Below are 21,473 nucleotides of genomic sequence, written 5' to 3' on the forward strand. Positions count from 1 at the left end.
GTGTACATTAAATACAAAGATTAAAAAAAAAATATTGCTTTATTTTAAGAGAAACTTTGTTTATAGGGTTTGTTTTTTTTTAACTAATATAAAACAGATTCCCAGCCTGTAGTTCATGTAATTGCTTCCCGGCGTCAGGATTGGTCAGAACATGAGATTGCAATGGAGACTAGCCCCACCATAATATATCAGGATGTATCCAGTGAATCACAATCAGCTACTTCAACAATCAAAGCTCTGTTAGAACTCCAACAGACAACAGGTATGAATTCACATGCTCAGCTGAATGAAGCATGTTTTTTCTAGAGACGGGTTGCTAAAATACACCGCTGTTGCATAGCTTTTGTAAATTTCTCCCCCTCTGGACTTATTATAATTATTGGTACAGTTTATTGTTCTTTTAGCTGTACATAGGAGTGTGAAGCATATATGGAGTATTGTCATTAGAACAGAGACAGTAGATAGAGTGACTTCTTCAAATGGAGACTCCTCTTGCCAGCAGTGGGAAGTGGGTTGTCACTTGTAAGCATGAATGCAGAACAAGGACAGGTGCAAATCAAATCAGTTGCTGGGTATATTTAGGAATGTTGGGACAGATCGAAGGGTCCTTCTTTGGTCATAGATACTGTCAGACCAATTCTGTACCATAAAACACCATTAGACTGCTTGTAAACATTCTCATTTGCTCTCATCTTATTTTCAGATTCATTTGTTTTTGTTTAAGTTATTTGCTAGAGCATATGTGTTTAATAGGATCCTATCAGTGCTTCTAGGTTCTTTGAACCTATCTTTGATAGGTTCTAGGACAACTCTGTGTAAGTTATACTGAGTTTTTTGTTATAATAAGGCAACAGTTATACAACTATTTTATGGGTTGTAGTGATGATCTCATGTAGCCCCTTCATGTTTTGGAGAAGTTAGCGGAGACTGAGAAAGGTTGACGGCCAGGACCGTGTCTGCTTGTGGGATCTCAGCCGGACCCTAGGTTTGGTTTCTGTGTTTAAATTGATTGTTTTGCTTTTGTCATAGTCTGTGCTTGGTGGGAGCAATCTTTAGTGGACTTAGTTACTTAATACTGTTTATTGTAAATCCCATGCTGTACTCTATACTCATATTTGATATAAATGTAGATTATTCCTTCTAAATATTTTTAGCCTTTGGCACTTTTTTCACCTGCTTGTCTTTGAAAAATTCAACCATTTTTATCGATTATATTCATGTAGATAGAAATGTTGAGTGAAGAGATTTTGTTGAAGAAGTGATAAGAAGATTTTTTTAAAAATGCATCTTAACATATACCATTATTAATTACAGGCTGTTTTATCAGACATTTTAGACATACAGAAGCAGAGCACTTATTCTTTCCTAACAGGGAAAAGCTTTATGTTTTATTCTTTAAGAGTCATTAAAGACTTGAAACATTTTTTTTGCCCATATCTTGAAATGCCAAATTTGTGTAGAGGCAGACAGACAGACAGACAGACACACACACACACACACACACACACACACACACTGACAGGGTCTCATTTTGGCCTGGATATAGCCCAGGTCAGCATTGAACTCAGCAGTCCTCCTCACTCAGTAAAGGGTATATGGATTTCCCCCCTTATGCTGGAGATCAAACTCAAGACCATGTGTATGCTGGATAAGCACCCAACATCTGGGGAACATAAACTTGGAATTTTAGTAAGTCAAATGAACTAATCAATGGGAAGTCTATTCTGGGATATGCTCTAGAGCAGATAAAGCTGTTGTGAACTCAGTATACCAGGGATTACTTTGAATACAAAGGAAATAGCATCCTAGGAGGAGTATATAAAGAGAAACAGCTGGCTGGCCTGGAGTAATAGGGAAAACTTGAATGTGATTGCATATGAGTTATTGTAGGCTGTTGTTAGACAGGTTGTAGTCTCTACAACCATACAGAGCAGCCTGCAGTTTTCAATTCATTGTCTTCTTAGCCACTGATGACATAGCACCGCAGAGATCTGGTTCATTATTCCCATAGACAGCTCTGGTTTCAGTACTTGTTTATAATAAAAGTAACTTTTCCCCGACTTTTTTATGCAGTAAAGGAAAAATTGGAATCTAAACCAAGACAACCCACTATTGACTTGAGTCAAATGGCAGTACCTATTCAGATGACCCAGGAAAAGAGACATTCTCCTGAGAGTCCATCCATTGCTGTGGTAGAGTCAGAACTAGTTGCTGAATACATCACCACGGGTAGGTGTCCTCTTAAAACATAGTAATAAGGTAGTGCTACCTTTGCAGATTTCATGGGGTGCTCATTTCGGGGAGAACATAGCTTTATATTTCTGGTTCTTTTCCTGTTTTATTTAGAGCAGATTGACATTATCTTTGGGGTTTCCCTAACTTTAGCCCCCCTATTATTTCCCTGACTTTAATCAGTCAAACACCCCCATCACATACATACATATACACACACACAGATTCACACAAACACACACCAAGGAGGAAAAGAAAGCAGATTAGATATTAAGTGTGCTCCAGCAACAAAATGTTAATGAGATTTTGGGGATGGTACCTATGGAGAAGGGAACCTCTTTCTCTTACATTCAAGTGAAGCCTGCTTTCAGTTTGGATCCTTTGTTAATTTGAGATCTTAAGGAGTTCAGGGGCAGTGGTGTCAGTAACCCAGAGTGAAATAGATGATGCATACAACAAGGCCCCTGTCTTGTGTTCTTAGAGAGATGGCATATAAAACAAGGCCTGTCTTGTGTTCTTATAAGCGTTGACTAAAGAATAGCCACTGTAAAGGAATCTGTAAAGTTTCAGGTATTTGAAAGTTCCAGATGCTATGGAGAAAAAGATTTTTTTAGCATTTTTTAGGAGATCCTAGAACTGGTGAATTAAAACTTCCAAGAAAGAAAATCTGATGAAGATAGTAGAAAACTATCAACATCACAGATATTAGCAGAAAAGAAACTGATGGAGAGGCCAGTCTGCTGAGGAAATGAATGTAGTCTCTCCATAGCCTAGGCTAGCAAATAGTAAATAGATGAAAAGACCTGTGATTTCTTCCCTTACTTATCCTTTCAGAACGCACTGATGAGGGGACAGAGGTTGCTTTTCCCCTTCTAGGTAAGTGGTGTGCATCCATCGGTAGTGTAATGAGAGGTTGAAGCTGACTAATTGTGGGGACCACTTAAATGGATGCGCTCTGCTCTGCTCTGGTAGAGGGAAGGTAAGCTCTACTAGTAAAGGGAAGGAGAGGTTATTTTGAAAATAGCAATGAAACAAACACTTTGCTAGAAAAGAAAAAGAATTGTCTACTGAAATAAATGACTGGTTTTGGGGTTTATGGGAGCCAGCTAAGATCACATCGTCTATTTCACGGATATTCTTTCTATGACCTCCTTCCATAGTTGCCACTTCTTATATACCCAACCATATTGACTGGTTTTGGGGGCTTATGTGAGCCAGCTAAGGTCACATCATCTATTTCACAGATATTCTTTCTGTGACCTCCTTCCATAGTTGCCACCTCTTATATACCCAACCATATTGAGCATTCACTTTGACCTTAAAGCTAGCTGCTCTGGGCCCTGATTTGTTCTGTAGTAGATGGTAGTTTTTTTAGGTTTCACTGAATTTTAGTCTCCTACACCTTGGACATTTGGTATGAAGAAATGTATAGAATGTTGAAGGAGAATTATTTTTAGATAGTGTTATTTGATCTTTTATTTAATCCAATTTGGGGTTTTTTTGTTGCTGTTTTTTGTTTGTTTGTTTGTTTGTTTGTTTGTTTTTAATTTTAAAAGTCTTACTGTTGGGGCAGGTAAGAGTGGGTGCTGCTTTTCCAGAAGTCCTGAGTTTGGTTCCTAGTACTCATATTGAGTGGTTCACAATCATCTGTAACTTAAATTCCAGATTATCAAATACCTCTCTTTGGCCTCTATAGGTATCAAGATATATGTGGGGCACTTGTGCATACACACACATACACACACACACACACACACAAAAGTAAATGTTAAGGGCTGGAGAGATGGCTCAGCAGTTAGGAGCACTGATGCTCTTCTAGAAGCCCTGAGTTCAATTCCCAGCAACCATATGGTGGCTCAAACCATCTGGGGATCTAATGCCCTCTTCTGTGTGTCTGAAGGCAGCTAGAGTATAGTACTCATATAAATACGATAAATGAATCTTTTTTTTTTTTGTCAAAACGTTTAAAAAACTTACTGTAATAATTATAAAAACTAGTATGGGTATCAAAATGGTCTATATAATCTGGTAATTTCATCAGAAATTTATCATTTATCTTCCAGATGTCATTTTTGATGAAACTTTTATTTAAAAATTTCATTGATTTACTTGCTTGAGTTTAATGTCATCATTAATTTTTCTCCTATTTAGTCTTTTTGTAAATGATTTCATTTCAGTAGATGTTAAATTGTAAATCTTGGCTCTTTATTTTCCAGTTTTGCTGAGAATATATAGAAGATTTTATTAACTCATAATTTAAAATGCACGTAGTAAAGGCATACTGTGAAATGCAGTGAAGTGTAGTGTAGAATCAAAGGGTTCTACCAGTCTAGGTGATACTGTCTGATCTCATGACACATGTAAGTCTATTTGTAGTTAGAAGCGCTGCATCTGTGAGTGTAAAGAAAAGAGAGTTGTAATTGCAGCTAGAGCTGTAGTCCTTAGACCACCGCACCTGTAGGTGCAGTTCACTCTTGGGCATTCAACTGTCTCTAAGCATGGAGCAGTGCTACTTGAAATACGTTAACCTTACAATTATGGGGCATTAGAGGGGTTTTCATAATCTCAAAACTCTTAGCTCATTTACACATTTGTCTTTTACCTATTTTTGATTCAAGGGTTCTCTTCCCAGTAGCTAACGGCATTTGAGTGCTTTGTAGGTTTGGATGTGGCAAGTGTTTATACTTAAAGGTTGAAATTGGGGCTGGTAAGAGAGGACATGGATTGACACCTATGTGAAAAGGTAGTTTGAATGAGTCCTTTGGCAGGAGAGGAGGAGATGAGGTTGATTTCTAGAGCTTGACTCTTTAGTCTATTTCAGCTAAAACAGAGGTGACAGAATGACCTTTTTATCTGTTGACCCTTTTATTTAAGGGCCATTTTCAACCCATTTCTTCATTGGCCTCTTGTAAGAAGAAACAAGTTTTTTATAATCCCATCTAAACACAGACCAACATAGTGAGGCTCTGAGTTTTAGTGCTTTGGTAGGAAACAAGTAGCTTCAGATTCAAGGAGCAGCTGGAGCAGAGCAGGCAAGAACCGCTCCTGCAGCATCATTTTTTCTTTTCCGTAGAGCCATGAGGCTTTCTCTGGAAGCAGTTTCTCTTCATGGAAAGGAGCACTGCTAGTGTTAGGCTGCATTCTTTTCCCCATTTTCCTTAATGATGTGTCTGGGGTTTATGGAAATACAGTTTCCTTGTGACCTCAGAGAGCTAAAGCTCAAGGGAGAAAAGCCCTGAAGGGTGTCACTTTAAAGGTGTCCCTTCTGGATGAGAAAAGTTTTCACAGTGCCTCTCCACATATTTCACCCTCATCATTACAGTACCTTTGTGGCTCCCATCTTGCAGGTGAGGAAGCAGTTTCGTTAGAGACTTTTATTAGAGTCCCTCAGTTCCCACATGGGAAGTTCTGGTCTTCTGCCTCTTAGTGTGTAGTACCACCCTGTGGGATATAAGCTCAAGCTTATAATGTGCTTAAAATAATCGTCACTGGTTACAGTTGCTGTGGTGATTTCTGGAGAAACATCACCACCTCCTCTATTTTCAGTCAGCCATCGTTCCCAGCCCCAACAGCCTTCCCAGCCCCAGCGGACCCTGCTCCAACATGTGGCTCAGTCACAGACTGCGACACAGACTTCGGTGGTAGTAAAGTCCATCCCAGCGTCTTCCCCTGGAGCAATCACCCACATCATGCAGCAGGTTGTACCTCTTCTTTTCTTCTTACATTCAGCAACTACTTGATTCTCCAAATAAGGTTCAGTTTTATCTTCTATTTAAAAAAGAAGACATACCTGAATTGTAGAGTGTATTTGTGACTCATTCGTCTGTAAGGAATGAATAGAGACTGAAAAGACTGAATTGGGCGTCTGAACACCAGGAAATGATTAGAAAGTGGTATTTTTTTTTTTTTTAACATTCTAGAAATAGCATTTCAAAAGAGTTAGGTTGTCTGGGTGAATCTCATCAGAATTGGTCACTGTTTCTGTGACTCTTACTGTTAATACAGATTTACTAATAGAGTAAATAAGGTTTTCAAAATGAAATCTTATTTGGCTTGTTTAGTGTTTGCTGCTGAGTTCATTTTTGTCTTTATTTTATACTTTATAATAAATCCTTACTATTATGAGAGCATTATGAACAAGAAAGGAGATAAATATTTTACTCCTTTAATTATGTGTGACCAATAAAAGAAGACTCAATGGGGAGGGATCAAGTACTATCAGATAGAAATGCCTGCTATTAAGGCTAATGAACAAGAAAGCCTCGTTGTTAAGTTGATTTGTATGACTCCGTGCTCTGAGCTGTGAGTACATTCATCTGATTCTGAAGATCAGGGGCATCATCCCTCTTACTTGCCAGCCATGTAGCTTCTCCAGGTGGCAGAGCCGTAATTTAAACCCATAGTGACAGTTTGCCACACAGCTGCATCCTGGGTTTCAGATTCAGCCACGACTCTCCTTGGTAGTTCCTAAATTTCTTTCACTCTGCTGCCAGTAGTCAAATCTGATTGTATATGACCTACCTGAAAGACAGTGAAGAGGTGTTAAATCAAAACTGTGTATCAGGGCGTTATGAAACAAGGGCAAGTTCCAGTTTCGAAGGTAGAGTAATGGTGTAGTGTATGACAGGGCAGCAGGAGGGTTAGGAATAAAGTGGATTTTGTTGTGTTCCAAAGAAAAACCATCTGTCTAAAGATTTCACTGGGTGACAGATCTTAGTCTGTCTTTTACTGGTAGGTCCTGACATGGATATTTCTCAAAACAGGCAGAGGTCAGACAGGCTGGCTCTTTAACAGCATCACTCAGAGTGATTTCTCCTCCCAGTGCAAGCTGTCTCTGACCCCAGTCAGGCAGGCTTTTCCCACGAAGAGGAATGCTTATCCTCTGGCTCACGCCCTTCCAGGAACCAGGTCTTTGGGAAGCTGTTGAGTCTGACCTGATGAACCTGAGACTCATACACCTTAGTGACACAACCTCTCCTCAGGGAGGCCTGTTGTAGGCACTGGGGTGGACACGTCTCCAGAGAGTAGTACATCTGGCCTTTGGGACTGAGGGTGTGCATGTGGCCAAAGTGGGCTTTCCCAGCCTTGGTTCTGCTCTGGATGCCCTACTGCTCAGCTGTTGCCTTCTGTCTTTAGACGGGTGAGTGTCCCTCAAGTACAGGCTATAGAGTCTCCCTGAGCTGGAGAGCCTTTCTTTTCTTTATGGGCTGTAAGATCGCCTTATTCCTCTAATCTATAGGTTCTGGGTTCCCTACAATAGTGAGTAGACTGGATTTTGAAGTATTTACTGTTTGAGAGTTAAAATAGGAGTTTTGATTAAAAATATGTGAGACTCTATGATCATTTTAGACTCCTCAAAATATTGGAATGAATCTCACATATTTTTCAGTTCAAGAAAGATGTGACACTATAGGTGTTTTTTCTTACTTCATCCTTACTTGGTGTCTCTCTTATCTAGGCATTAAGCAGTCACACTGCTTTTACCAAACACAGTGAGGAACTTGGAACTGAGGAGGGTGAGGTCGAAGAGATGGACACATTGGATCCTCAGACAGGTCTGTTTTACCGCTCTGCCCTGACACAATCGCAGTCAACTAAACCTCAGAAACTTAGCCAGCCCCAGCTGGAACAGACTCAGCTGCAAGTGAAAACTCTGCAGTGCTTCCAGACCAAACAGAAGCAGACCATCCACCTGCAGGCCGACCAGCTCCAGCACAAACTCACACAGATGCCCCAGCTCTCCATCAGGCATCAGAAACTGACTCCTCTCCAGCAGGAACAAGCACAGCCCAAGCCAGATGCACAGCACACACAGCATACTGTGGTGGCCAAAGACAGGCAGCTTCCTACCTTAATGGCACAGCCCCCGCAAACTGTAGTACAGGTGCTTGCCGTGAAAACCACACAGCAGCTTCCTAAACTGCAGCAAGCTCCGAACCAACCAAAAATCTACGTGCAGCCCCAAACTCCCCAGAGCCAGATGGCACTCCCCACCTCATCAGAGAAACAGCCTGCAAGCCAGGTAACAGATTTGTGCTAGCATGCCAAGTTATCATTTGTGTTCTTGGATTGGGGGGTAGGTGAGGTTTTTAAGGTTGTCACCACAGCTGTAACATGCCAGCAGTGCTTTCTCTAGGCAAGAGGAACCCAGAAGCCTGATTGCGCTGATGTTGGTATCAGGAGAAAGGTGCACTGTTGATAGAGGAAAGCACAGCTCTCAGCCCGCCTTCTAGGTAGTTTCTAAAGGAATCCCTTTCAGCAGTGACCAGCAGTGCATGAAAATGACAGTTCCATACCTCCATGCTTAGGAACTTTTACTTCTGTGGCAGTGATGCTAAGTAAACTGCAGTCTTTTAAGGAACATCATTGACCATCTATCTCCCTTTCTAGTATACATCTTTACTCTAGTTGATGATTTTACCCTCTACACTTACCATCTAGATAGAGGAAATATATGGGTAATCATAAGAAATTTGCTAACAAAAATTTATTATTCTGGATTGATTTTATATATATATATGTGTGTGTATGCATATTGCAGTTCATATAGAATGTTTATACAGTTGTATCTTGAAGCACAACTTGAAAGAAAACCAGCTTACTTTAATTTAAAAAGATTATGAATTCATTTGAGCGGGTTGAAAGTGTCTAGGTATGTTAAGTCACAAAGGAAAACTAGGCTGCTGTGATTTTTTTTTTGTTTTGTTTTGTTTTTTTGTTTTGTTTTTCCTTTACTGCCTCATAGTGTGGCTGGCTGAACAAAGGTTCTTTCAACCCCTCCTCTTTCCCTAGGTTCCTTAAAAGAAAACAGAACCTTCCCATCCAGCCCTCTTACTAAAACATCGAGCTTCAAAATGTCTTCCTAGTATACCGCACGAATGTTTCTTTTACCATATTTTCTGGAGTGTTTGATTAGTTTTTCCTCAAAGAGATGTAGCTATAATACACACAACCCCAATTTGTTTTCAGGTGGAGCAGCCAATTATAACCCAAGGATCCTCTGTTACAAAGATAATATTTGAGGGGCGCCAGCCTCCCACAGTTACAAAGATAACTGGTGGCAGTTCTGTTCCTAAGCTGACATCACCAGTTACAAGCATATCTCCCATTCAGGCCTCTGAGAAGACAGCAGTGTCAGACATTTTGCAAATGTCTTTGATGGAAGCTCAGATTGATACAAATGTAGAACATATGGTAGTGGATCCCCCAAAGAAGGCTCTAGCCACCAATGTGCTCACTGGTGAGGCAGGAGCTCTACCCTCCGCCCATGTGGTGGTGGCAGGGATGACGAAATGTAGAGAGTCCTGTTCAAGTCCATCTGCTGTTGGCCCTCCCCTAACGACCAGAAAAATCGAAGCAGCAGGAGTGCCTACGACAGGCCAGTTCATGCGTATTCAGAATGTAGGCCAAAAGAAAGCTGAAGAGAGCCCAACAGAAATTATCATCCAGGTAAGAACTGGAAAGAAATGAGGCATCTCGGGTAGATGGGAGGCTGTGGGCTTGATCCATTTTGGGATTTTACAGGACTAGTCACTTCAAGGTAGTCACAAAGGACAGAGACTTAAAAACTATTATCGTTATGTAAGTTTATACTTAGTTTTTGTTCTTAGTGGTCTTTTTGTTTTGAAAATAATCATAGAAACTTGGTGGATGTGGTCAGACAGCACAGCATGTGACCATAAGGGCCATGCCTGTATGTATCAGCTTTCTTTGATATCCATACCATATTTGCAGTGTGTTGACTTAGCGAGTTTACTCAAAAGATCAGTGATTTCCTAGACTCGTGCTTTGGACTCCTCAGTCTGACAAACTGGAATATAACTGTCTGCCCTCCTGTTTAGCTGGATTTCAGGGACACTTTGTAAATAGTCCTTGTTCTTTCTCCAAATCTGTGGTTCCTAGAACAGTGACATTTGAGTTGACTGGAGTGTCTGCAGAAACACATTCTTACATGTGTTTCTAAACTGCTTTTATGTTTAGGTTGTCATTAATGGTAAACTGCTTCTTATGTCAGTTAGTATTTGGTCATCTTGTTAAGGTGTTGTCACCACACAGGGGACAGTTCATTGGCAGCCCACCTTCTTGATCTTTACCTTCTAAAAGCCACCAGTCATTCTATATTACAGGTTGAGATTGAAGACTAAAACTGAGCACAGACCAGCCCTTACAAGTTGTGTTTTATTTCTACCTCTTGATACAAGATGTTAAGTTTTGTTTTTGTTTTTTCTTGATAGTAGCAGTTTTATTTTCCCCAAACTAGTATATAGTTTGGAAAATATCAGAGCAGCCCCTTTTAGTTCATTAAGAATTCCTACTTATGAACTGGTGGATGATTTAGAATTGACAAAGAGCCACTATTGTATGCTTCAAAGGTCATAGAATAAGCTTTCCAGTTGCAGTGATTCTAAGCTATGAGAGAATACAAATTGACTATCGTTAAACCAACTGAGACATAATTAAAGTCAAAAGCTAGTCAAATAATTAAGGCTAGTCAAAATGGCCATTGAATTATTCAAGTATTTTGTTTCCATCTATAAAAGTAAATTTATATATAATTCTTAACAAAAGGCTTTGTTGTGATTGCTGTTTTTTTTTTATCTAAAGGCTAAGGTGTTTTTGATTTGCCATTCACTACTTTGGACTGGACAGTTTGTTTCACTCATCTCAGTTTCCTCATCAGCAGCAGGAATAATATTAAGGATTAATAAAGATAAATGACTGCTTCGGTGTTTGTCCAACATATGGCAACTTTTTCTGATTTTACTAAAATGGATTATGCCAAGTAGGGGTTAGATTGCCATACACATTTGGAGTGGCTTAGTTGAAAATTATCTTTCTGTGTTGTATTATTAGCAGGAATGAAAATGTGGTTCATTCATGTCAAGGATTAGGAACAAAGGTGTGATATAACTGATAATCTTTCTTAAAAGATGTCATAGCCACAAATAGTAGTGCATGCTTTTAATCCCCACACTTGGGAGGTAGAGAAGGGAGAATTTGAAGTTTAAGGTCATCTCATCTACATAGTCTGTTCAAGGGCCAGCTTGGGATACATGAGACCCTGTCTCTCTGCCACCCCCTACCCAAAAAAGGTTATGATGAAAAAAGATTCTGGTAGGACCATAAGTCTTAGCAAGATGCCCTAGTATTCACCTAGTGATACTTTTTAATTGTTTAAATGGCAGACTTTTGGCATTTTCTTATATTTGAAAACCTTCACTATTGCTATTTACCCTATTAAAGGTGATTGTGCTATGACTAAAAAATCATTTCCTCTTTGAACCACCAAAGAGGCTTAAAATACATTGTGTGTCAGTAACCAATTATTTATCTTAAAGATGAATAACAAAAATATAGTACAATTCAGGCTGGGTGTGAAGGTGCATGCTTTTATTCCCAGCAGTGGCCAAGTGGATCTCTGAGTTCAAGACCAGCCTGTTCTACAGATGGAGTACCAGACAGCCAAGGCTTTCTCAAAGAAAAACAAAACAAAACAAAACAAAGGAAAAAAGCCTGCCTTCTGGATTTGGCCTTCTTTGTTAGAAGAGGCCCCCTAAGGGAATAGAAAGACATAGTTTGAGTTGTGTGGGATTTGAGGTTGGATCCAGCATTATCCCTGACAGCTATTTGACCTTGAGGACGTCTTGTACCTCCTGTTTCCTTACTTGTTACACGGAAGCAATAGTTTCCACCCAGCATTGTCTTGGATGCAATAGAATGGCATGTGAGATCTAGCCCAGTGCTTGTCATGAAGGTGGTCCAGTACATGCCAGCTTTCTCTTTTCTGTGCTTGGGGTGGGGAAGCATACATTTTCCTGTTACTTTTTCCACTATAAACATTCTCTTGTGCATCTTCTCTTCTAGGCCATTCCCCAGTATGCTATTCCTTGTCACTCCAGCTCCAACGTGGTGGTGGAGCCCAGTGGGCTTCTTGAGTTGAACAACTTCACCAGTCAGCAGCTAGATGACGACGAGTCAGCCATGGAGCAGGATGTGGACAGCAGCACGGAGGATGGGACTGAGCCCAGCCCCTCTCAGAGCGCTGTAGATCGGTCCTAGTGTGCAGACGCCGCAGTGCACTTTAGCTCCTGCTTGCTTACCAAATGTCCAGGGAAACTTAAAATTTGTTATAGTAAAAAAAAAAAAAAAATGCACTTTGCTCATACTTAGGCTGGGGACCTAGAAATACAGTGTTTGAATGAGATGTTGCTGCAGGAGCAGCATTTTAACAAGATTAAACTCACAGAGGAATGTACTTTAAAAAAAAATAGAAAAAAAAAAAAAAGCAAAGGAAACGACACACCCCACGGAGCCTTGGCACCTTGTGGGTGCTAAGCAGGGAGAAGAGACTTTCCTGTGCGTGGTTCTCGGCTGCTTTCCACTGAGCAAATGCCACCAGAGAATATTAAAAGCAAAAGGAAGGAAAATATGAAGACTTTGTAATTTTGAAATGATGTATTTGAACAGTTTTTTAAAAATCGTGTTTGTTTTTGCAAATCCCTGGAAATGTTGATTTGGCTAACATTTTACATTTGCTCAGTTCATGATTAGTTTATGAATACTTAGGAAAGTTCTGGCATTAAAGAATCCTTGCTGGAGGGTAAACATCAGATTGCAGACCGGGAAGTGTTTGGGGTGGCTTGTACATGTGCTCCTTGGTTGTATACTAATTTATTGTGGTGTTCCACACTTGTCTATTTATTTAATGTAAATGTTTTCAAGCAGGCCAAATCCCTTCTACATGTCCTGGGAAGCTGGATCGCCTGGCCTTCCCACCTCCCCCCAGCCCCCCTTTAAGAAGATGAATTAGAGGAGGTTTGGTCAGGAAGCAGAGGAAAAGACATTTCTAGCCCAAAGGAAATGTTCAGTCGTGTTAATGAAAATGAACTCCTCACTCATTTGATGCTTTCTCAACACCGAAGCTGCACATCGTGTTGGACTGAGACTTTGAAAACAGCTTTTACTTACCTTGGTTTAAATCCTTTGAAATGTATGAAAATGTTCACTTACAGTTCTAAATGTAATATTTTTAAGTTTTTACTTTTTTAGGGTGCAGTTTGTCTATATTCTGGTGTGGTCTTGTGATTGCTGTCTATCACAAGTAGAGTGAAGGGTAAGGGATGGGAGGGGAAGAATTTTGACAAGCTGTGGCAAAGGAAACAATACTTTTCATTTTTAAAAAGTGTAAATAGAAAAGTTTTTAACGGTTTTATATGAATTTCACTATAAATAAGCATTTTAAGACTGACAAATGTTGAACTGTATATACATTTATCAGCATAACTGCCCAATTTTTGGTGCTGAAGTACTGTAAGATTTTATCAATATCATCCTAATTTTTGCATCTACACTTGGGAGAAGGAGCTGAGATGCTATAGTTAATCACTCACACAAGCGGGACACTAAAATTCTCAGCAGGAGCATCCTGAGACACCTTGTCCTCATGTTTACTAGGCCAAAGTTACCCATAGATGGAGCTATTGGATAGCATTTTATTGTACAGATGTGTTTCAACCACTTTGTGATTGTTCCTAGCTAAAAAAAAATTTTAACTTCTCTTGGGTCATAGACATCTTTAAGAATCTGATTAAACTATGAACTCACCAAAAAAAAAAAAAAAAAAACCCACATGCCAGTACACGTGTTAAGATTTTGCATACAATTTTAGGGCCTTCTGAGCTCCCAAGACCATCCATGTATTCCAGGTCAAGCCTTCTGTTATGGTCAGTCCATTACTTACAGGTGTAAGTTTTTATTAAATAAAATTTGATTACACATGGATCAGGAAATAAGAACAAACTTGAATAAGTTCCATCTCTACTATCAGCATACCATGCCCGTGTCTCTCTGAGAATTTAGCCTCACTGTGCTCCAGCAGCTTAAATGACAAATGAGTCTACTTTAGTCTGCATTTAAACATTCATATGTGCATATATATACACACACACATACATGAATTATCAAGTAAGATTTAATTGTTTCCCTTTGAATGGTTCTAATGCCAATTAGAGCATGATTTGTTGTTGTTGTTGTTGTTGTTGTTGTTGTTGTTTTGAGACAGGGTTTCTCTGTATAGTCCTGGTTGTCCTGGAACTCACTCTGTAGACTAGGCTGGCCTTGAACTCAGAAATCTGCCTGCCTCTGCCTCCCAGAGTGCTGGGATTACAGGCATGTGCCACCACCTCCCGGTAGAGCATGATTTTATGAGCAAATAATATTTATTCTTCTTACGTGCCAGGTAAGGCTCTAGGCCACCAAGGACATTACAGTGAGGACATGGAAAATCCTACCCAGATGGAGCTTACAGTCAGGGCTTCCTGCTGATGAAAGAAGGGGGAAAAACAATTCTGGGAGTTCTTCCTCTTCTTTAATTGGCACATGTTCAGTGTATGTAGTAGTTTTGTCTGTGTATGGAGGACAGAGACCAATCCTGGGGCTGTTGCATAGAAGCCATCTTCCTAGTTTTGGGTTGTTTTTTTTTTTTTAATTACATTTTTATGTAGTGTGTGTATGTGTGTGTGTGTGTGTGTGTGTGTTCATTATGTCTATATGCATATGCAGGCTGGAGGACAACTTACATGAGTTGGCTCTCTTACTATCTGGGTCATGGGAATTTGACTCAGGTACCAGGCCTGGAAGCAGGTGGCTTTACCCACTGAAGCATCTTGCTGGTTCCCCACCTTGTTTTTTGCAACAGGGATCTAGAACTTGCTGATGAGTATAGACTTGCTGTCTAGATAGATTAGCTGCCTAGCAAGTCCCAGGAGCTGCCCACTTCCCCAGTGCTGGGGTTATACGCACAAGTCATGGCCTGGCTTTTCATGTGAGTATTTGTGTGGCAAGTGCTGTACTGATCTATCTCCCCAGCCCAGCACTGGGTTTCTTAGACATTTTTGTGTAAGCATTTTCTTTGACCACATTCCCCAGGTTCCCTCCAACCCTTATTTTACATGTATGAGTGTTTGGCCTATACATGTCTGATGCATCATACACATTCAGTGCCCATGGATTCCCTGGGCCTGGAGTTACAAACAATGTGAGATACCATGTGAGTGCTGGGAATTAAAACCAGGCCCTGTTCGAACAGCTGCCACAGCTCTAGATGACTCTTAACTACTGAGCCATCTCTCCAGTCCCTTTCTTAAGTGGATTGACAGTGACAGTGAGAACGTGTCTGGATCCATCCTTAGACATGCTTTTGCTGAAGTTGATAGCATTTCTTTGTTTTATGTTTAAGTCCATAAAAGTAATTGTAAGCTATCTCTGAAGAATATTTAAAGATAACGATGCACTTCTGCAAAGCCATTAGAATTCTGTTCATCATTGAAGATTTGGTTTTGAGTTGGAGATGTAGCTCAGTAGAGTGCTTGCCTGGAATGCACAAAGCTGAGTTTGATTCTTAGCACCACAGAAAAACTAGGCAAGGTGGCAGATGCTTATAATTCCAGTTCTTGGGAGGTAGAGGCAGGAGAATGAAAAGCCACAGTCATCCTCTGCCCCTTAATACATTTGACCTCAAATGTATTATCTCAAAAGAGATTTGGTTTAAAGTAAACTAATAAATACCTACTATTGCAGGTGTACCTTATAGTGAATTTTAAAGACTTTTTATTTTTTATTGTTTTTGAAACACGTGTCATGTTACTATGTAGCTTTGGCTGACCCGGAAATCACTGTGTAGACAGGCTAGCCTTGAACTTGCAGATATCCAGGTTTCCTGAATACTCAGGCCATGTACTTAACACACATAATGTGTGTGGCTCCATGATTTCTAGGCTTTTTCACAGATAGGGCACCTATTACCAAAATCAACTTTAGAACATTTTCATCAGTCAGTAAAAGAAACTGCCTCAGACAGCCACTTCTCTAGCCCTGGGGCACCATCATCTTTCTGTCCCTGTGCACTTCCTGCTCTGGGTCCTTCGTTTGAATGGAATACTGTAAATGCTCTTTCATGATGGCTTTCACTTGGTGTCATATCTCAAGACTCATCAGTGCTTCCTTATGGCTGTTCCCACACATGACTGCATCACTGTAAAAATCATTAGCTGATGGACACGTGTTGTTTTACTTCTTGGCTTCCTTGAGCATATGTTGCTGCAAACTCTTGTGCACAAATTACGCTTAGGTTTCAATTCTCCTGAGTAACTACCTTTGACCTTTTAAGGAACTGCCAAAATTGTTTGCCACGGAGACCAGGTGTTTTGCATTCAGTCTAGCTGTGCATGAGGGCCTCTTACCAACACTTGCTATTGGCTCTTCTAATGTAGGCTCCCTAGTATCTGTAGTGGTACCTCATTGTGGTTATGACACATTTCCCTGCTAGCTAGTGATGAACAGTTTTTATGAGCATCTTGCTCATTGGTTTGTCTTTGGAGAAGTATCTCTTCGGTCCCTTCAGTGGTTTTATAACTTCAATTGGGAATGTGTGAAGTATTAGAAGTATTACTACTATTAAAAGGAAAGTTATTCTTCACATCATCATTAAAAATTGTTTTGAGTTGGCTCTAGTTCTTCCTCTCTGATGCAGCATAGCTTGACATTCTTAAACTGTCTTAGAATTAAAAGCTTGCTCTTTAAATGCATTGCTTTCTATGGTTCCCATAGTAGGCTGCTTGTGTGGAGGGCAGCAGGAAACAGAGCAAGTACAAAGGAAGCAGGGCTGTGTTTAGAACCCTCTTCTGGTTATTGCGTATATGAACTTGAGTCAGTCACTCTCCATTTCCATAACAGGAAGTCTAACCTCTGGGACTCTTGAAGGCTGGACCAACAGTAATGTAAAAATGCCAGGCAAGGAGTTAGGTGTTGGATATGTTTTGAGTAGTCATGCCATTCTATTAGTCAACACGGGCTTGAGAAGTTAAAGGTAAAAGAGCTCACATTGAATGTGAATGGAATTGCCCTGAGTCAGGCCTCACCGCTTTCTCCGGAAGGACATGTTTGTTCCGCCTAAGAAGACTGGCCCTTTGGGAGAGCAGAGGGACTTGACCAAGGAACATTCTGAAGCCTCCCACAGAGGTCCTTGATTCAGGGCTTTTTGTTGGTTTGTTTGTTTTTTAAGGTTTTACAAATCTATAAGAGGAAGTATAGGCAAGACCTTTTCCCAGAAAGGCTAGTGAAAAGTTGACTGCCTCTGCTTTGTTGGTTTGCAAGCTTCGGTGTTGTACTGTACATTGAAAAGAAACAGGCACAGATTTGGACTCGTGGGAAAGCTCATAATGCAGGCGAGCCTGGGCTTGAGCTCTGATATGCCACTTTGACTTAAGCTCTGAAAGAATGAAGAGTGTAGAGGTTGGAGTTCTTGCCCTGTGTTACCTGAGTCATGCAAGAAGACTTTGCTATATACACAAGTTGCCATGGTTCTTTGTAGGAGCCTCCATTTCCTTCTCTGCCATATATCCTTGGAGATGTCGAGCTTGGGAATGTCAGTTGAAGGTGGGGGTACCGCAGACTTTGGGAGTTTCAAGGTAGTAAAGGATTCGTGAGAATCAGAACTACAGCTTAATGCAGTAGGTGGTAAGAATGGTAATGGAGAAATACTGAGTACCTGTAAGTGGGGCTGCTACAGAAACTGTCCTGCAGACATTTCCATCTAAAGGAAAAGTAAGGAGTTAAGCAAAGAGGAGGAGCTATCCAGGGACAACCAAACCCAAAGACAGTGTGGTGAGAGGAGAAAGTGGAGGTGGGATTGTGATGATGGCATGTGTCTGTCTGTGTCTGTGTGTCATTGGGAAATCAGAAGACTCCTAAGGTACCAGAGCTGGCAGTAAACTAATTTGATCACAATATTTTTTTTGGTGTGTAAGAAAATGGCATTTCTTGATGTCACCTTCAGTTCCTTAGATCATTTTTAAAACCTTCAGTGGTTCTGTAAAATAGTCATTTAAATCTGACCTTTGGGGCTCTTAGCCAAAGCCACTACCACTGTTCTATCTAGATCTGTATCCCATTTTGCTGGTTCTGTGCAGCTGAAGTTTCTCCTGCCTCCAGCAGACTCAGCTGGATTCCTCCTCCATTCTTTTTGTCTTGTGTCAGTAACTTTTTGTTTGATGTCCTTATCTGGCTTTGATAGTGTAATTGAGCTTCATCAAATGAATTAGGAAGTTACTTTTTGGAACAGTTTGAGAAGGATTAGTGTGGATTCTTTTTAAGTATTTTTTATAATCTATCAATGATGACATCTGGTCTTAATTATTTTTTTGAGCGGTTTGGTTAGTGAGTCAAACTTTTTATAGCTCCTTTAGTCTTCCCCCATCAATTTCTGTAATTTGTGTAATTTTCCCCTTTGATCTGTAAGAGGTCTGTTGATGTGAAATTGTTCCTAGTATTGTTTTGATCTTTTCAGCTTTTGTAGGATTACAATAGTGTCTACTTTCATTCTTTAAGCTTGGCTTTTTCTATATCACATAAAATTTGGTATTTTGTAATTTCATTGTCTGTAGGTATTTTCTATAGTCCTTTGTGATGTATTTGACCTGTTGGTTAACAGTGTTGGTTAACTTTGTTTCCTCATTTGTGGATTTTCCAATTTTCCTGATAGTGACAATCAGGTTGTACAGCTTGGAGGGAAGTCCCTTTACCCACTGAGACATTTTTCTAGAACATTTAAATGTGTCCTTTTTATTACTATGGGAGTTATATTTAATGTTTTAAATATGTAGCAGTCCATTTTGAATTAATACCAACTTAACTTCAGAAGCCTATAAAATCCCTGTTCCTATATAACCATTCCTCTCTTTATGTTGTTACAAAAGTATATTTTTATGTACCTAATAACAGATTTATAATTGTTTTTATACATTCATATACATGTTTTAAGTCATGTAAGTCATTGTCTTTTAAACCTGGGATGTGCTTTTGAATATCTGCCTCCCCAAGAAATTTCACTGCATTTTTCTCCTGAGCTCAGATTGATCAGGTTTATACCTGAAGCAGTCTTCCCCTTGGCATCTGTGAGCTATCCGTGATGTGGTAGGACAGTCTCCTGGCGGTAGGGCAGAACAGGCAAGTGTGCCTGGCACCCCTGCTCTGCTGCTTCTAGAGCTGGAACCAGGGTCCCTCATGAGGACATGAGTTAGAGTGCCATCATCCCTGCCTCCCCCCAACATGGCAAAATATATACAACCTGAACTTACCACTTTTAACTGTTTTAAGAATATAACTCAGTGGCCTTTAGTGCATTCACAGTTGAGCCACCACCACCACTGTCTATCACTAGAACCTTCCCAGCAGCCATCTGTAACTGTACCCTTTGCACAGTGGCTTCCCTCCCCTGCCACCTCCCCCAACCCTCCCAACACCAGTCTTGAAGTTGTCATCTTTCTTTACTGAGTATTTGGCTGTTGCTGTAATTTTCAATGTTTTCCTGAACTCTTAACAAGGCTGCTTCTCACATTTTCTGTTTGGTTTCCGATGCTTCTCTTGGGGAAAAGGAGCATAGGACATGTAATGATGTCACTCAACACCAAGGTATTTGGAACAGCACCTTGGAAGAGAAAAATGACCATTGGAACAGCAAGTTCTCATCTCGGACAATGGGGGCAGGGTGGAGTTTAACATCCACTAAATGTAAGATGTTTACTAGTCATCAAAGAGAGATGCAAGTGGACAGAAGGGCAGAGGCAGAATGAGTCAGCTCTGGGGCGGCACAGCACACGAGGTCCAGATGAGGCAGAACCAGGAAGAAGATGGAAGGCGTGGCCAGAAGGGTGACAGGTGAAACTTAGCACTAGCAATCTGGACATAGATAAAGAAGCAATTCAATTCAAATTATTTTTACATTTATAACAACTTCCAAGAGATGGTTCTCTTTCTCTACCTGGGGGATCTGGGGACCAGACAGGCCTTCGAGCTTGGTGACCCTTAACCATCGGCTAAGCCATCTCACCAGCCCCAAGGAATTTCTAAAGCCATATCAAATAACAATGATCCTTGGAATTGGCTCCGAGGAAGTCATTTGGTGACCTTGGGAAAAATAGTTCTAATGAAATTAGTGGCAAAGTCTACAGGAGAGTGGAGAGCAGTGGGGAGTTCAGACAATCCATGGGTGCTGTAAACAAAACAGGGCCTGGCTGTGAGGGGAAGTGCAGTTGAGAGGTTTTAGAAAACAGATTTAGTGAGTTTCACTATGTAGCCCAGGCTAGTCTCAAATGCATAATACCATAAACCCTTTTGAGGTTTGGAGGTGTGTTTCATACTGTACCTTGATGCTTTGGGGGTGATTGCTTATTTTGAGATGAGATCTCACTCTGTTGCCCAGCCTGGTTTTGAACTCTTGGGCTCAATTGATTCTCTTGCCTCAGCTTCCCAGACAGCTGGAACTGTACCTGGTTCTATTGTTTGGTTCAGTCTTGTTTTGGTGTGAGAAATTGTTCCAGGTGGTCTGCATCCCAGGAGCATTTCTGATGTGAGAGAGAGCTTCTAATGTGCTGGCCTAGGATGACCAGAGAAGATCTAGCTGATAATGGATTCTCAAAGAGGACACTGTACAGGGTTAGTAAATTGCTGAGTAAATGCATTGGATTCAATTTTCTGGCAACTCAAGCTTGGAGCAACACAACACAGGATGTCTTCTGGGAGCAGATCCATTGCCTCGGGGTATTCACAACTGATATCCTAAAAGTATTTCTGCCTTAAGCTGTCTCGGTCAACTCCTTTTCTTCTAACTCCTGCTTGTTAGTCCCTGACCACCACATCAAAACTGCCAAGGAGAATGGTTGGTATTTGGGGGGAGGGGAGTGAAGGAAAAGAAGCTCCTCCCCCCCAGCTGAGGCAGCAGATGCTGTTTCCTATGTGAGGAGAGGTGTGGGATGTGCTACAGCCAGGGCATATAAAGGTAAAATATAAAACTGGGCTTAGATGGGTGCTAGGGACAGTGGCTTAGAGCAGTCACCTAGAAGGTGTCACACTCTCACATGCTCACAAAGCATTGTTGCAATCTATGGAGTTAGCAACATGGTTGAAAGGGCTGCTTGCCTAGGGTTCTAATTTTATCATTCAATCAGATTGCTTGAAGAATCTGACAGGACCTTTTTCTCAACTTTCCTTCTTCCTCATTTGATGCATCCTTGTTTTTTTGAGGCAAGGTCTCTCTGACTAAGCTAGGCCAGCAGGGTCCTCCTTTCTCTGTACCCCATCGCTGAGGTTACAAATGCTTGCCACCACACTTGGCTTTTCCCCGTGGGTTCTGGGCATCCACCAGGTTCTCAGCTTGCATGACAAGCACTTGACACCATCTCCCC

The 21,473-nt window shown here is 40.7% G+C and overlaps 1 protein-coding gene across 18 annotated transcripts in view; it reads left to right on the forward strand.

The window, feature by feature from the left end:
- Window positions 1-19,105, forward strand: part of Emsy (EMSY transcriptional repressor, BRCA2 interacting) — a 76,233-nt gene extending 57,128 nt beyond the window's left edge. For 7 of the 18 annotated variants that reach the window (XM_052157998.1, XM_052157948.1, XM_052157956.1 and 4 more), the window contains 7 exons: window positions 98-262; window positions 2,074-2,229; window positions 3,067-3,108; window positions 5,779-5,930; window positions 7,691-8,254; window positions 9,202-9,681; window positions 12,097-19,105. In XM_052157998.1, the coding sequence (XP_052013958.1) occupies window positions 98-262; window positions 2,074-2,229; window positions 3,067-3,108; window positions 5,779-5,930; window positions 7,691-8,254; window positions 9,202-9,681; window positions 12,097-12,291 (1,754 nt within the window). In that variant the 3' untranslated portion in view covers window positions 12,292-19,105. Of the gene's footprint in view, window positions 1-97; window positions 263-2,073; window positions 2,230-3,066; window positions 3,109-5,778; window positions 5,931-7,690; window positions 8,255-9,024; window positions 9,682-12,096 lie in introns of those variants that run through there. The other 11 variants (XM_052157974.1, XM_052158031.1, XM_052158048.1 and 8 more) reach the window with 8 other exon arrangements.
- The last annotated feature ends 2,368 nt before the right edge of the window (window positions 19,106-21,473 follow it).

Source organism: Apodemus sylvaticus, chromosome 1 (assembly GCF_947179515.1).
Source record: "Apodemus sylvaticus chromosome 1, mApoSyl1.1, whole genome shotgun sequence".
NCBI lineage: Eukaryota > Metazoa > Chordata > Mammalia > Rodentia > Muridae > Apodemus > Apodemus sylvaticus.